At 40.9% G+C, this 15,662-nt stretch overlaps 3 protein-coding genes across 3 annotated transcripts; 1 reads left to right on the top strand and 2 right to left on the bottom strand.

Moving 5' to 3' along the window:
- Positions 1-259: 259 nt before the first annotated feature.
- BCIN_15g00840 (hypothetical protein) lies at positions 260-1,494 on the bottom strand. The gene has a single exon (XM_024697377.1). It carries the CDS (start codon positions 1,008-1,010, stop codon positions 636-638), a length of 375 nt encoding a protein of 124 aa, XP_024553192.1. The 5' UTR covers positions 1,011-1,494; the 3' UTR covers positions 260-635.
- Positions 1,495-1,770: 276 nt separating this feature from the next.
- Bcatm1 lies at positions 1,771-4,972 on the bottom strand. The gene is made up of 2 exons (XM_001553603.2): positions 2,639-4,972; positions 1,771-2,583 (listed from the first exon to the last, which is right to left on the bottom strand). The coding sequence occupies exons 1-2, from the start codon at positions 4,698-4,700 to the stop codon at positions 2,498-2,500; spliced, it is 2,148 nt and encodes a 715-aa protein (XP_001553653.2). The 5' UTR covers positions 4,701-4,972; the 3' UTR covers positions 1,771-2,497.
- Positions 4,973-5,074: 102 nt separating this feature from the next.
- On the top strand, positions 5,075-6,498 carry Bcaim24. The gene is made up of 3 exons (XM_024697376.1): positions 5,075-5,293; positions 5,349-5,467; positions 5,530-6,498. Exons 1-3 carry the CDS (start codon positions 5,131-5,133, stop codon positions 6,367-6,369), a joined length of 1,122 nt encoding a protein of 373 aa, XP_024553191.1. The 5' UTR covers positions 5,075-5,130; the 3' UTR covers positions 6,370-6,498.
- The last annotated feature ends 9,164 nt before the right edge of the window (positions 6,499-15,662 follow it).

Genomic DNA, 15,662 nt, shown 5'->3' with positions numbered 1-15,662 from the left:
TATCGATGGGAATTTGTTGCTTTGTGAGAGGAAAGCAGTGGTGAGAGAAACATCAAGCGTGTAGAAAAGGCTTATGAAGCATGTTCGTTATGTTCCTACTTCATGATTATGCAGATAACTCTTCCCAAGTCTACCACCCGTACCTAGATCTTCCCATAGATTCATGCTAAAACTCTTAGGGAATCAATATAGTGTGGAAAGAAAAAAAATGAAAAAACGTTGAACGGCATCTTTATAAGAACGTAGATAATTTTACTCTTATATAATGAGTATTTACTACTCTATGTTCTCCATCTAAGAGTATTTGTTATATATGCAAATGAGATACCATCTTGATTTCTGCCCCTTGACCAGTTATCAAGTACCCCGTCCCATTCACCATCGACTTTTCTCCAATAATGCCAGCAAAATATGAACAAAGAAAATAAATAAACTCCACCCTCTAGCCGCCGAGCAGCAAATGCTCAACTTAACAAATAACAAAGGGTGATTGCTGGTAACCCCCCTACTTAATCACAATCATAAAATCCGTAAACAAGAAAACTTTATCGCTGAAAAGCATTGAACCAGTGTGCATTCAACAATGCATCCACTTGAAAGAATCGAACCACTTCTTCACCAGTAGCAATTACAAGTTATGATCTCACGCTTCCATCCCAATTCAACTCTCTTACACTAACCTTCGTCCCTTCCCTATCGCCATGTTTCCCCCTTACACTTCCTCGCCTCCAATCCATCAGACTCGATCTCTTCGATCTTGTTGACGCCATTGTCTTTCCCGTTGTATCTTTTGAAACTTTGCTTTCCTTTGATGAGGATGAATTGCTTCCACTATCTCCGTCGCCTGCTGTGCAGTTTGCAGAATATGTGTTGTTTGCAGAGTAGTATTCACCGTCGACATATACTGCATCCGAGACAAATGTGCTGCGACGGTTTCGACTATTGATATATCGCTTCTCAAGCCTGTAGAGCTCCAACTTCTGGTTGATCATGTCGATAAGTTTAACCATGGTTGCGTTTGTGTGGGTTGTGGGGCGTGGAGTGGTTGAGTGAGATTGTGATCGTGGGAGGATTTGGTCGTCAGACAAAATGAAGGAGAAGAGAAGCGAGAGAGTGAATAAATTGGTTGGTTCAGAGAGTGTGAAGACTGATATCGGAAAGGATTGGTAGATCGATTTGGAAAGAGTGTTCCGAGCCCGTCAGAGGTGCTTCGTCCGTACTATCTGCGAAATGAAAACAGTAATGGCTGTCCTTAGTCGTCAAGATCAAGTATCAAACAAGTCGCGAGATTTCGTTTGTTTTAGGTAAGTAGATCAATGAGGAAGTACGATATTTACAACAGTCGGTGAAATTCAGAACTCGAAGATGTTTATATGCTTGTATATATTTCGAATATGCGTCGAGTCAGGAAATCTCAAGAATGAATAGATGAACAGACCTTCACTTCACCGAGTTGTTGAGGCAAGACAGAAAGAAAAGAATACCTTCTGGTCCTTGGCGATAAGCCATATAGAAAGCTCTAGTCTCTACAAGTAAGTGTGCCCCGTAGCTCTTCACCCACAGATTTTCCTACTTGCTTCTGCTTGCATTTCTGCACATTTTTTGTATTCCCTGAGATCCCCTCGAATTTGGATGCTGCTCCATCCAAAGTATTAGAAAATCCACAAGAAATGAGTGAAATACAAGGATTCTACATGAATCATCATTTTATCCATGACAGTCTAAGACAAATAGAGCTGCACTGATCCGATGAAAAGTGGATGCTCCTCATGGGGAGTGGCTCGGAAACTGGCATGGTCTGACCATTCAGATGGAAATTATGGATTTTCGTCTAGCATCCAATGATATCGGATCATGATCGGAGGGTTAGACTGGAATAGTATAAGCTCCAAGGCACAATCAACCGTTGGCACGTTTTCTACATTGAAAGTGGTCAGGGTAGTACAACTTTCCAAGCAGCCCCGGATGTTTCCCTAGAAGAACTCAAGAGCATGGAAGACGCCATCTGGACCCATCACTACATGATCAAAGCGTTGTCAAATCAAATTTCCTTTCGGGAAAAGGTCTAACTAAGTGCCAAAAAGGCTCTTCTCAGTCTCGTCTTCATTCCCCAGCCGACTCTGTGACTCGTTAGGCCTTTTTTCTTGATTTAGAACCCGTCTTCCCGAGTAATTCTAAAGTGGGTGCTTGTCTGGATCAATTTTGTGCAGCGCCGAACACGATCGTTATGTTCATTCAATTCCACAACTCGTTCATTTAAAATCATGAAACAGATGCAAACAATGCGCAATAATGCGTTCACTTTGAAAGTTGATGCTTGGTGGTCTGTACTGTACAGTGGTTGAGGGGTAAAAGTCATCCAGTATTACGGGGGTTTGAAGCACACAAGAACGACTGGTCCCACATGTATGCAGCCTCGATTGGTGGGACTTGGGGGTTACCCTGCGGCATGTATGCATCTGGCCCATTCAAGATAACAATTCCTTATCGATCAAATCTATCTACTCTCCTCTTTCGAGACGTCTGGAGTATTGACTTCTTGTTCTTTACCCTTCTCCGTTTCGGCAAAAAGAGTTTCTTGTACTGTAGCAATGGTGAGACAGAGAACACAATGATAAGAATGAGATAAGATGCTTACCACTCCAGAGATCGGAATATACCCCACCAGTATCGACCAATTCTCTATGCGTCCCATTTTCAGCCACTGACCCGTCCTTCAGTACGATGATTTTATCGCTATCAAAGATTGTTCGGAGCCGATGAGCAACGAAAACACTAGTCCTCGATTTCTCTTTCAATATGCTGTTGATATTTTGCATGAGTGCCTGTTCCGTATGTGTATCCAATGCAGATGTCGCCTCGTCAAAGAATAACAGCGGAGGATCTTTCAAGATAAGTCTTGATACTGCCAATCTTTGCTTTTCTCCTCCAGAAATCATCATTCCCCGTTCACCGACCATGGTTTTATATCCATCGGGGAGCGTTGTGATAATGCTATGAATCTTTGCACGTTGTGCTGCTTCTTTGACTTTTTCGTCAGATGCCTCCAAATTACCATATCTGATGTTGTGTTCAATTGAATCATTGAAAAGCGGTGTGTCTTGAGGAACGACGCCAATCGCTCTCCTCAGTGACTCCAAACTTACATTCCGGATATCTTGACCGTCAATCAAAATTCTTCCCTCTTGAACATCATAGAAACGGAATAAGAGTCGGAGGACCGTTGATTTTCCACAACCACTAGGTCCAACAATAGCAATTTTTTTGCCAGCAGGAATGGTCATGCTGAGATTCTTCAGGATCGGACGGTCTGGATGGTAACCAAACGTTACATTCTCGAATGTGATCTCGCCGCCTTTAGTTAGCTGCAGGGGCTTCGCATTTGGAGCTTCCCTGACAGCCACATTGACCTTTTGCAGGTTGAAAAGCGTTTCCATGTCCAACAAAGATTGTCGAAGTTCTCGGTATACTGATCCAAGGAAATTTAAGGGAACCGAAAGCTGAAAGACTAATTGGTTGACCATTACAAGATCACCCACTGTCAGGTTTCCTGTAGCTACACCATCTGCAGCTAGGTACATCATGGCAGTTAATGCACTTGAGAAGATCAAGTTTTGTCCACTATTGAGGAATGCTAAAGATGTTGCGACCTTGATGGATGATTTCTCGTAAGCTTTGAGTGCCTGGTCATATCTACCAACTTCGTATTTCTCGTTGTTGAAGTACTTGACTGCCTCATAGTTGATAAGAGAGTCTACAGCAACTGTCGAGCCTTTATTATCAGCGGCATTGGCGGCTCTACGAAATTTTGTTCTCCAAGCAGTAGTCGAGATGGTAAATGCTGTATATCCCACCATGGTGAGAGCCGTGATAGCCGCGAATTTGGCACCATATTGATATGTCAAGATACCGCAAACCATGGATATCTCTAACACTGTCGGGAAAATGTGGAAAACCATGGATGTGAGCAAGAAGCTAATTCCTTTCGTACCACGGTCGATAGCTCTTGTCAGCCCACCGGTTTGCTTCGAGAGATGGAAATTGAGATCAAGTCTCAATAGATGATCAAAAACATTGCAAGCTACCCTTCTGATAGCCTTCTGAGCAACGCTGGCGAAGACAGCATTCCGTACTTCTTGAAACAAAGTAGCCCCAATCCTGGTAAGTCCATAAGCCAATATCATCGATCCGGCGACGGTCGTAGCTGTGCCTCCAAGGGTAGCAAAATCGACATTCATGGCATCGACAATGCTTTTGAAGTAGAAAGGTACTTGCACATTCAACACCTTAGCTCCAACCAGCAACCCTAGGGATAATCCAACTCGAACTCTTGTTCCCATGTTGTCTTTTGGCCACAAATACTGTGACATCTCTTTTATAATCGCCCAGTCCGCCTTCCTTTGCTCCTTATTTGTTTTGTCATCGAGGGCCAATGGATCTTTTCTTGCCGTTGTCGGTATGGCAAGAGGGGCTTTTTTCGCCGTCTCAGGCGTCGCCCCAGGTATATCGTCCGCTGTTTTCGGATTTCTTAAAGATTGGCTCTGGATAGCACTGCCTTTGGGAATGTCTTTCAACAGTCGATTGGTGCTTGTGAATACCCTCAGGCCTACCCCCGGTTTTGCCCATTGTGGGTGTCGCAATGAAGCTTTTGCATATATGCAAGAAGCTCCATGGAAGCTATGTAAGCTTCGGAAGCTCATCGTAAACCAGATCTATTCTCACTGCCCATAGACTATCGACTGCGCATGCCTCAGCTATTCTAAGAAGACCCCCATGTATAAAGTTGTAGCTATCGATAAGGAATTAACAAACAGCCAGAATTTAGAAACTTTCCAATGTGAAAACGAAATTAAGTGGAATTTGAAAGTGGCACAATCGAGAGGAATATCGTCCTCTTTTATCGAGAGAGAATTAGAAAAGAAAGAATTACCTACTAGAAATTCACCAATTTATGAAAGACTTCGTGAGCACCACAATGTACGAAGCTATTACGACATTTCATATTGCAGCCTCGCCTAAGGATTAACAAGGCAGAAAATTGCACATGCAGCCTACTCCTGCAGCTTTTCCGAACGACAACGGAAGCCCCTCTCTTTTTTTCCCTTTGAATATCAAAGAGGACAAGCAGTCATGATTTCACGATCATCTGTAAGCCGCGCTGCTCGCGGTGCGCGGCAGCTCCGTTCAATCAAAAATACACCCGCCGCATGTAGAAATTTTCGAATCAGCGCATCAGAAGCTCCCTTGGACAGCGATCTTTTAAGCAAGACTCTTGATTCTACAGATCCCGCTGGTATGTTTAAGCCCCGCAAAGATAGTGAGGCTGAATACTAAAACAAGTGTCACAGATGCAAGATTTGAAGTCATTGGAGCGCCCTACTCTCTTCTTTCAGTCTCATTGTCCGCATCGCAAACATTATACACTCGACGAGGAACGTTGGTTGGAGTGAGCGGAAAAGCAGAAAATGTCAGCATGCTCGAGGTGAAAGCACTAGGATAGGAAGGATGGCTTGCTGATAAATTGGGTAGGCCCAATCCACATTATCGATTCTTGAACCATTTCGACGAGCCCCTCTTGGAATTCCGTTCCTCTATCAAAAAATCTCCTCGACAAGTCCTATAAAAGCACTGGTTTCAACGAAGAATCCGATCACATCTATGGAGGTATTACACTTGGATGGAAGAGAAGATTGGATGGTCACTCAGAGAGATGCATTGCTAGCTTGGACTGGCCATAGGCTATCTGTTTCACCGACAATGAACAGAAGCATGAGTATCGCTCACTGGGGAAACACTCAAATTACAGGCAGAGGGCTTGTAGCTTTGGCTGGCGCAGGTCGTATATACGAAATTACGCTGAAAGAAGGTGAGGAATTTGTCGCGCATCCAGGAAATGTCGTGGCGTACACAATGAACCAAAATCTACCTCTCCCCTACCGATTAAAGGCATCGATCTTAAAATTACAGATCCCAAACTTGGGATTCAGTAAGTTATTGCCAGACATCAAATTTTTCAGGGTTATGCAACAAACAGATTCATGGAATTTTGTGAAGAGGATAGCTTTTACCCTCAGGACAGCGATGAGAAGGACTATCTGGGGCGATAGGCTATTTTTACAATTCAGAGGGCCAACTACACTTTTAATGTCTACAAGGGCAACACGGATTAGCGACATTTTGACAAACAAAGATATTAATGAAATTGCGGATGCTCCACCGGGTGCCGTAACGGAAGCTATTGAGTTGGCAAAAGAACCCAAGTTGATTCCACAAGTTACGAAGCAAATAAAGGATGTGCCAACTGGGTTTCATTATGCGGAGGTTAATAAAGTTGGGAAAGTGAAGTTTGAAGATGCTCCTGCAAGGTAGTCAGGAAAGGATGGTGTAGCAATAGTGAAAGGGACAAAATGTACGAGTAGGTCCATATTCTGGACGGACGAAGGGCACAAAACATACGAATGATACTTCAAACAAATATACCACTACTCGTCTACCACATGACTGCTAGAGAAGGTGAAATGTTCTCTATGCGCGCCTAGATTATTCTGAAGTCAGCTTTTGTCTAGACCCGTTCCACAGTCCTTATGATCTACAACTATCCCCCTAGTGAGTTGCATACGGGTTCCATTCCAGTTTTATAATCCAATTTCTCATCCCAAAGACACAGATATCTTACAGAAGCCATACTCGTCCCTAACAAATGGGAACATCGAGTCTCAGGCCGCATTAATACCAATGTGGACAAATACTCGGTCCCCGCACACTCTAAGTCATAATACTCGCATCATGGAACTGTTTGGAGGATTGAGAAAATCTTGAAATTGGGAGAAGAATGAATACTCTTCCGCTGTCGTTTCTCCTTGGCTTTCGTTGCTATAGATGCATCACTGTTGCTGATTCGCTCATCATCACTGCTTGCTTCTGCCGACAGTGTTGTTTAGATCAAATAACTAACTTGGAGTTCTCTTTTTCAACATTATATGGCTTGATTGCTGGAAATTTTGGTAGATGGATTCTACATCGTTTCTTTGCCGTTATGATCTTGAGCTTTCCCTCGCTGTATTTCACTTGTTGTTATTTCTACAAGTCTCGCACTAAGTGAACTCCCCTGCGGAATGATGAACCATAATTTCTTGATGTGAGTAGCTACCCATTGTCTTGAGCCGTAATGCAAAGATTCGTTCCTTTCCGTGATTGCAGAACGATCACGATGGAACAGGAGACATCAGATACCTAGGTATCCGACAAGTTCAGCATCTACAAAGGGACTTGAATTTATATAAGCTGGATAGCCAATGGCTTGTGGAGTACGATGCCTACACACTTTTCAATGCAACAAAATACGTTTATATTATGCTTATGGATTTGACAGAGTTTAACTTTCAGGAGAGGATTGGATGAGATCTGTAATCAACAATGAAGAATTCTCGCTGATTGGCTGCATCTTAACCCAGTGGTTGTGAAGAATGCAGCTCTCATCCCCTCAAATCAAGACAGCGATGCATCCGCTTCACCAGAGCCCTGGGGCACAAAACGGAACGTAGATGATTAACCCATTCACTCTCCTACCAAAATCTACACGCATTAATTAAGTCCACCATATTTCCAGTCTTTCCTCGCTCGCAGCTCGAAGGTCTTGGGCTTAGACATTCAAGACGTATCAAAAGCATGCACTTTTCAATCAGAAGAGTGCCTGAGACGGAAACCACCAGACTATCCAGGAAATTCTAGGAAGAAGTTAACCAGCATGAGTTGGTGCCGTGCAATTTCTTTTTGCCTACTTCCCCTATTGTACGGCTCGGTTTGAATTTCCAATTCCTCAGATAAGTTTGTGGGTCGATATATATCACTATGAGAGAACATCTTAATGACAGTAATTGTTAACCAAATAAAGATTTTTATGGACAGCAAATACGCTTCACACTATTGCTGCCGAGACTGTGTGCAATCTTACGACGTAAAATGTGAAATTATCACAAAATTTTCCACTCAAGCTAGCTCTGGAGTACGAAGCAAGAAGCACAACGTCCCGAGTCAAATTTCGAATGCCATCAAATGTTCCTTCTGGACTTATAATGCTTGTGACGTATTTGGTATTGCAGAAAATCACTTCTTTATATACATGTCACCTACGCTAACGCCTCGGCAATCATTTACCGCTGTAAAACGCAGAATTTCAATCTTTCTAGAAAAGGAATTGGAGCGATTGAAGACATCGCATCGATAAGATTGATCTGAACTGTAATTTTCAGTACAAAGATTGAAACCCCCGACAATAAGGACTTCGCCATGGAACCCAGCTTAAACGAGAAGCAGGGCAGGCGTGAACACGTACCCGCGATCGTGCGTTTCCTGTCAAACAGGATGCGAGTGATGACTCTAGAGTTCAAGATCGTAGGGAGTTTTAAGTGTTTCAAGAATTTGTAGAGCGCAAAGGTATGGTTTTGAGGGTCGTTTTGGCAAGAAATCACGTTCCAGATTGTGGAAATTAAATCATTTTTTCATGAATGAGCAATGGAAATGTTTGACATACGGTGATGATTTAACGCCTTTTAGTTCTTGTTGTTGTCAGTTCTCTCCCGTCTCTACTTTAATTGACAATAAAAACTCCCAAGCTTCTTTGTCGTTTTCTAAGTTCCGTTGTTGAAGTCTTTTCCAAGTGTGACTTCTACACCATTCTGTATTGTATGCATCTATATCCATGTAAACTAACGCCATGGGATCTCAAACCATTCCTAAATTTTTGCGCTATAATGTAAATGTGACTATCTTGATACTTTCTTAAATAAAAATGCCTCCAACTTTCAACTCAACATCTTGCCGACGCCTCAGGGTGGAATCAAAGGAGATATTGAATAGCAAATCCCGTAATGCTCATAAAGTCAAAGAACAACCACAGTATCTCTCCGCATAACACCTCTCCAATCTTTAGACCTGAGGTCCGCTAACAATTCCTTCCACATTTTTCTGGCTCGCAAAAAGACCGCCCCTCAACTCTTATATAGATATCCAGATGACAAATTTCTAATCTCGGACAACAAAAAGTAGATTGCCCTTCCATATTAACCTCAAGAGAACACACTCAATATTCTCAATATAGATAATAAGTGATTTATGTTACCCTCTATTTTCCTCTCACTACTCTCTACTCCCTATTCCCAATTTCCTCCACAGCCCCCCACGACCTCTACGAGTTCTCTCAAGTTCTCTCAAGTCCTCCCTACATACAGAGATCAAACCCCTAACACACCACGCAGGAGAAATACACGACTCGTTATCCTGAACACATATCTTTGAGACAAAAAAGAAAGAATAAGGGGTACTCCTTTGACCATTGCTACAGATTATGTTATATGTACATGTTAATAACAATCCCAACTCTTAAAACCAAAAAGATTGAATCTTGTTCGGATTTGATATTTGATAGATATCATATCCAGCAGACCGTGTTTTTGTTTGAATGATAACAAGATAGATCGAATATGATCTTCTGGTGAATAGTATTCCCGATTTCTAACTTCCTTCCTTTCAAAACTTCCAGAAAGATTCCCTTCATCTCTACTTACTTCTTTCTCTCCCTTGTCTTCTTTCTCGCCCCTATCCAGAATCACCAACGCAAGCAGGAGACTAGGCAATATTTGAGTCGGCTTCTGCGTTATAGCCCTTTCGCATTTCGGGTTCAATAGCTTTGCCGAGTTGAGTTCTCCAGAAAATACATGCAGGTAGTTAGCCTGAGGGATATAGCTGGAAAGACGAATCAGAATATCAAAACGCTTATAGACAATGAAACGTATTCCTCGAAGGCAGATCTTGTGCGACAACATGAGAGCATTCAAGTACAAAAAGAGCGAGGAATTTCCCTGCTTAGTTAACGCATCATATTCGATGCTTGATGAAAAAAGTTGGAATTGTCCATCTATACATATATTCGATAAAGTTGACTATGTCGATAATTTCACTAACAATCATTAAACTACTACTCTATACTCCAAAATGTTTACCACGTTATTCATTTATAATAGCAGAAGAACAAGAATAAGCTCACTCTTCCTTCTCCTTCTCTCCTCAAAATAAAAGCAAGCGAGAAAAGAAGAGTAGACTTTGGATAGGAGTGAAGCTGACTGAGCATATAGGTCATATCAGTGATCGATTTGATATACTCGCATCTGTTCTGCAAATCCCCAATAATCAATGATCACCAAGTACTTAGATAGCTCGTATGAGCTTTAATGATGAAATTTGTATAAGGAGGAGGGCGAGAGACATGAATAAGGTACTAATGTCATAATGACTATTCAGTCCTGAAAAACAGTATTTGTTCCTTCTACCAACTTCAAGAATCAAATAAATATCAGGGCTCATCCATCTTTTCATTTCAGACCTGCCTAATATATGCTCACAACCATCCAAATAAATGTCATGATCACTAGACTCTAGACAATACTAGAATATTACGGTAAATTCAAGATCCAGGGCCGGGAGTAATACTCTCATCTCCATACGAAATGATAGTCAAATGGCATGTACCTAACTGTCTACCTACCTACCTACCTACCTACCCATCACGATCCACCTCACCTTACATGTCCAGTTGAAACAATCTTTTCTATCCCGTCTTCCCCTCAATCCCCTCTGTCTCCATTCCCAAACACAAACGGTCAGACACCTAGCCATGCTTCGAGAATCCTAGAAATCCGGGAATAAAACATAGGGAAGTAGAATGAAATGGGCATCTACAGATCAGCATAATCTCAAACCAGACCGAAAGAAACGAAACAAAGCAAAACAGTGCGAGAGATGCAAAAATGCATACATCCATCAATTCTCCATCTCGAAGATCTCAAAGCACACTAAACTCTCTAGGTAATTGAAACAAAAAAACGTGGGAATGGAGAGTGCAACGATGTAACGCTACTCATCTACCAATCCAATAGACAAACACGCCCGGGAGGAATAGAGAAGAGAAAGGAAAGGAAAGGGAAGAGAAGAGAAGAGAAGGAATACTAGCAGGATTGCGGGATAGATATATGTGAGATTTGAGATTTGAAGGATGAAATAAACTGTATGATGATTATGACTGTAACTGTAACTGTAACTGTGATTTTAATCTTGGGCTTCCTTTTATATATATATCAATAGAGATGATTGATATATTGTTCATAGTATTCTCACGATTTCCCCCAAAAATATCCTCTCACTATATACATATACAATTGAGGCCAACAAAAAGTAAGATTAATTTTAAACTTAAAATATATTCGAAACATTGTTTCCCCTCAAAAAAACAATAACAACAACAACAACGCGAGAAATAAATTCCCATCTCAACGCAACCCAAGCAAAGAAACGAAAAGAAAAGAAACGAAAAGAAAAGGAAAGGAAAAAAAAAAAAGGCATAAAAAAACTCACTCCTAAACCCAAAACAAAAAACAAACCCAGAAAATTATGTAACAAACCGATTCATTCATTGATTCCCCCTTCCCCTCCCCGTTTCACATTGTGCAGATCTCCCTCTACATCACAGGCTCGGATAACGATATCAGGGACGAACAACACACACACACACATACCTAATCACATCACATACCCGCCGATCCACACGCCGATCGAATTCGTTAGTCAGGGGCAGCAGCGGACTCAGGGGATTGGAATTGGGAAGTCGGGAAATATCCTCTTTGGTGGCTGTTTGTTTGGGTTTGGGAATTGGAGGGTTGGGGTGGGGGATTGGTGAGGGTGTGATTGAGGAGAGGTGATGGTTTGGGTGGGTGCGATTTGAGTGGGATTTTTGGGTACTTGGTACTTTGTAGGGTTGTGATTTACTGGTGACATTTATCACATATACTTACTGGTGACGTTAGTTATATCATAGATGAAATATGTGATGTGATGTGATGGGATGTGACGACGACGATTTTCGGACAAACGAACGTTGAAGTTGAATGATTGATGATCAGTGGTTGATAATCATGAACAATTTTCAATTCTCATTAGGGATCCAGAAAAATACATCGATCAACCGTAAAATCTAGATCGTCCTATCAGGATAACCTTACATACAATAAACATGCCATTCATTCGCTGCAGTAAGTGTGAGAGAGACACATGTAATAAGTACGCATCCACCACCAATCCAGACTGCAAAATATCCGCATCTATCGTCGTAAGAATACATTAGTTCCCGACGATCCAATCATCGATCCATGCATCTCCCCTCTCCTCTCTCCCAGAATCTGGAGAACAAAAGCAAGGAAGAAGAAAAAAGAGAAGCAAAACAGAAGAAACGCAAACGCCCCCTCTCCTCCCCTTCCAAAAGTAAAGTTGAAACAATCAGCCAACCAACCAACAAGCGAACAAGCGAAGCTAAGCACAAACCTAAGCCTTGGAATCGTCTGTATCGTACGTATCGTCTGTACTAGAGGATTATCAAGAGAGAGTCTGGAACGTTGGATATGCATGTGTGCATGTATGGTATGGTATGGTATGGTTTGCTGGTTTGCTTGATTACTTGCTTCTGAGAGGTTCGAAGTTTGAACTACGATACGCGTTCACTTAGAGTGTGTGTTGGTGTGTTGAATGGAAAACTCTGATTTGTGAGGGAGGATTGAGTTTGGGTTTATGGAGTGGTTTAGTTTGATGTGGCCCGTCTGGGGCAGGGAAGGGAAGGGAAGAGGGGAGTTGGTGTATGGTGGGTGTGTGGTGAGTAGTAAGTTTATTGATGATGTTGTTGATGTTGATGTTGATGTTGATACCGATTCTATATCTACCAAACCATATCATACCATTCCCACCAACCAATTCGTCCATATACATACATACATACATACATACATACATATAATAGCACAACCAATCTTGCGATCCAATTCCAACATCGACGGTTTCGTACCCAACACAATCGTAGCATTCATTCATACATGCATCCATCCATACATGCACGTAACCCAAATTCGTAATCGGAATTCTCATTTCCAAGCCAAGAAAGCCACATTCATCATTCCATCCCACCGTAACCGTCCCATCTCCATCCCATCCTTTCGAAGGTTCGAGAGTTCGAATCGAATCTTAGGTGTGGCTGATTTCTTCCCTGGATAGCCTACCTAGCTATTGGAGGAATCATTCATTTACTCAGTCAGGAGTACTAAGCCTGCTCGAGCGACAAAATGATGGGATTAGGGTTTGATCTGTTGTTTGGTATGGTGTTGTGTTATGATGTATGGTGATGTAACTTTGAGCTCCCTGGAGAGAGAAAGAGAAGGGGAAAGAGGGTTGAGTAAGTAGGGTAACTAACTATAAGAAGAATATATGATAATAGGATAGAATAGGATAGAATAGGATACCTCTTATAACAGCACGTTAAGAAATAACTTATACCACCCAGTCAAAAGATCAAACTTGTCAAACTCCAATGGGGAATTCAAGGGATAAGGTCAAGTAAAGAATCAAGAAACACTCCATTCTATAGGAGGGATGAAAATAGGATCAAACGAAATTCCAGCTCGTATTCTCTTGATTGAATGATAATTGCATATACACAAATGAAATACAATGCGATGTAACACTGTATGTATGTATCTGCATCTATTCAACTAACCATCCCTATCAATTCCAAAAACTCCTCTAAATACCTAACTATCTAAACAAAACAACCCAACCAACAAAAAATCAATCAATCATTCATTCAGTCAATTCCACCAGCCCAGCCCAGTCTATACAAATCCCAAATACCTCACTACCCCAAAGATTATTTTTATCCATCGCCTCAGGTTACTATACCACATCACGTCAAGATCACACAATATACTATTACAGGAGCTGCCTCTAGGACCACACAGAAATATCTAGAGATCTTTCAAGGGGTGATTTAGACTAGACTTCAAGTGAGGAATCCGAAGAAAATTAGAACTTAATTACCACTCTCGTAACTATAGTATAAGACCAATGATTGATCTTGAGCACGAAGCGTTATTATATTATAATAAAGTCCTATTCCCTTATATAGATAGACCTTCGTTTTCTGCGCCGAGTCGACAAGTCGAATCGAATCGACTCGACTTTTGTTATTATCACATGACACTAATCATGTGACGCGGAATATGTTATTCGTTGTAATGTGTACTAAATAGTGAGACTCAATATTATATAACTATTATCAAACTATCTAGAAGTCTAGAGAGGAACTATTAAATAAGATTCAAACTCTATTTTTTTTATCGGTTTTGATAGAATAGTAGGAAAATGAGTATATAGATAGATAGGTAGATAAATACTCATTTGGTATAATAGATAGTATTTAAAATATGTATATATATCCAAATTAGGAGGCAGTCAGACAAACAGACACACAGACAGACCAACAGATCGATATATACAGATATTACAGACCTGTGTATAAACATCTTTCATCCTCAAACATTCATCTCGAGAAGTTCATCACCTCATCCCTTTCATCCCTTTCATCCCATCTCATCTCATCTCATCCCACCCACACTCCCAAGTCCCAAGATATTTATTCATCTCACACAGAGTCACACTTCAATCTCGCAAAGCCCCATGCCCCCAAATTTCCAAGAAAAGCCATCTCTTGTTTTTTTCATGTATGGAAAGGTCTAGACTGGATGGATATGGATGTTTAAGACGGTACATACATATTACATATTACATACATAGCTACATACATATATACCGACTTATCTACTTTTACTCCTTGTGAATTTTGAAAGTATATATTCATTTCTCTTGTTTTTGTTCCTTCTTATGCTCTGTAAAAGAAATCGGTATATGAGATTCTGGAATTTGAATAGACTATTTTTTTCATTTATTTATTTATTTATTTATTTGTCTATTCATCCATTCATTCATTCAGTAAGTAAGTAAAGTTTCCTCAAACAAAATTATACATACATACATACAAACATACATACATATATACACCCAGCCAAACCACCTCCCTCGAGATAATCACTCATATTCATCTCCATTTCCTCTATTTCCTCCCTAACAGTTCCATTTCTATCTTACATATACATTTCCATATCTGTCCCCCTTCTTCCCCCCCCTCTATGTATAAGCACAAACATAAATATAAACACAAATATAAACATAAACCCACAAACCCACAAACCTACAAACCCAAAATCTCAAAAATCCATCAACAAAGATCTAGCCCCCGACCGCCCCAGCCAGCCCACCCACCCACCACAATTCAAGCTCAGACTCGGAAGTCCCGGTGCTGTGTCACCTCCCTCGACCACTGACCTCCCACAACCACAACCGGTACGTAATCCGGATCAGCTCATCTCATTTCGATCCCTTTTTGATTTGTTTCGTTTCTTGTTTGTCTGTAGGGAGAGAAAGAGAGAGAGAAAAAGAGAAAGAGAAGAGTTAGTAATTATAGATTGGGATGTGGGTATTTAGTAGGTAGGTAGACATCTAGGTATATTATTATGTGAATAAAATATCAATAAATAACTCAACTATACAAAACAAAACAAAAATCAGTTATAATAAAAATATACTCTAAGATAATTTAACACCAAGTAGCCTATATCATCGAATAGTCTATTTTCATTTCAATTTATACCTTTTTTTTTTTTCTTTTCAACATATGTTTTATTGATAATCTATAATGTGCATTGTAGCACGTGACCTGTAGGTCACGTGCT

Source organism: Botrytis cinerea, chromosome 15 (assembly GCF_000143535.2).
Source record: "Botrytis cinerea B05.10 chromosome 15, complete sequence".
Classification (NCBI taxonomy): domain Eukaryota; kingdom Fungi; phylum Ascomycota; class Leotiomycetes; order Helotiales; family Sclerotiniaceae; genus Botrytis; species Botrytis cinerea.
The sequence above is the reverse complement of the archived record's forward strand: the minus strand, read 5'-3'. Positions and strand labels throughout refer to the sequence as shown.

What these genes read in the sequence shown, in the direction of transcription:
- BCIN_15g00840 (XM_024697377.1), bottom strand. Translation starts at nt 1,010, where the DNA reads ATGGTTAAACTTATCGACATGATCAACCAGAAGTTGGAGCTCTACAGG.
- Bcaim24 (XM_024697376.1), top strand. Translation starts at nt 5,131, where the DNA reads ATGATTTCACGATCATCTGTAAGCCGCGCTGCTCGCGGTGCGCGGCAG. An exon ending in TGATTCTACAGATCCCGCTG is followed by an intron (nt 5,294 to 5,348) that starts GTATGTTTAAGC and finishes CAAGTGTCACAG; the next exon opens with ATGCAAGATTTGAAGTCATT. An exon ending in TGAGCGGAAAAGCAGAAAAT is followed by an intron (nt 5,468 to 5,529) that starts GTCAGCATGCTC and finishes TAAATTGGGTAG; the next exon opens with GCCCAATCCACATTATCGAT.
- Bcatm1 (XM_001553603.2), bottom strand. Translation starts at nt 4,700, where the DNA reads ATGAGCTTCCGAAGCTTACATAGCTTCCATGGAGCTTCTTGCATATAT. An exon ending in ATATTCCGATCTCTGGAGTG is followed by an intron (nt 2,584 to 2,638) that starts GTAAGCATCTTA and finishes CCATTGCTACAG; the next exon opens with TACAAGAAACTCTTTTTGCC.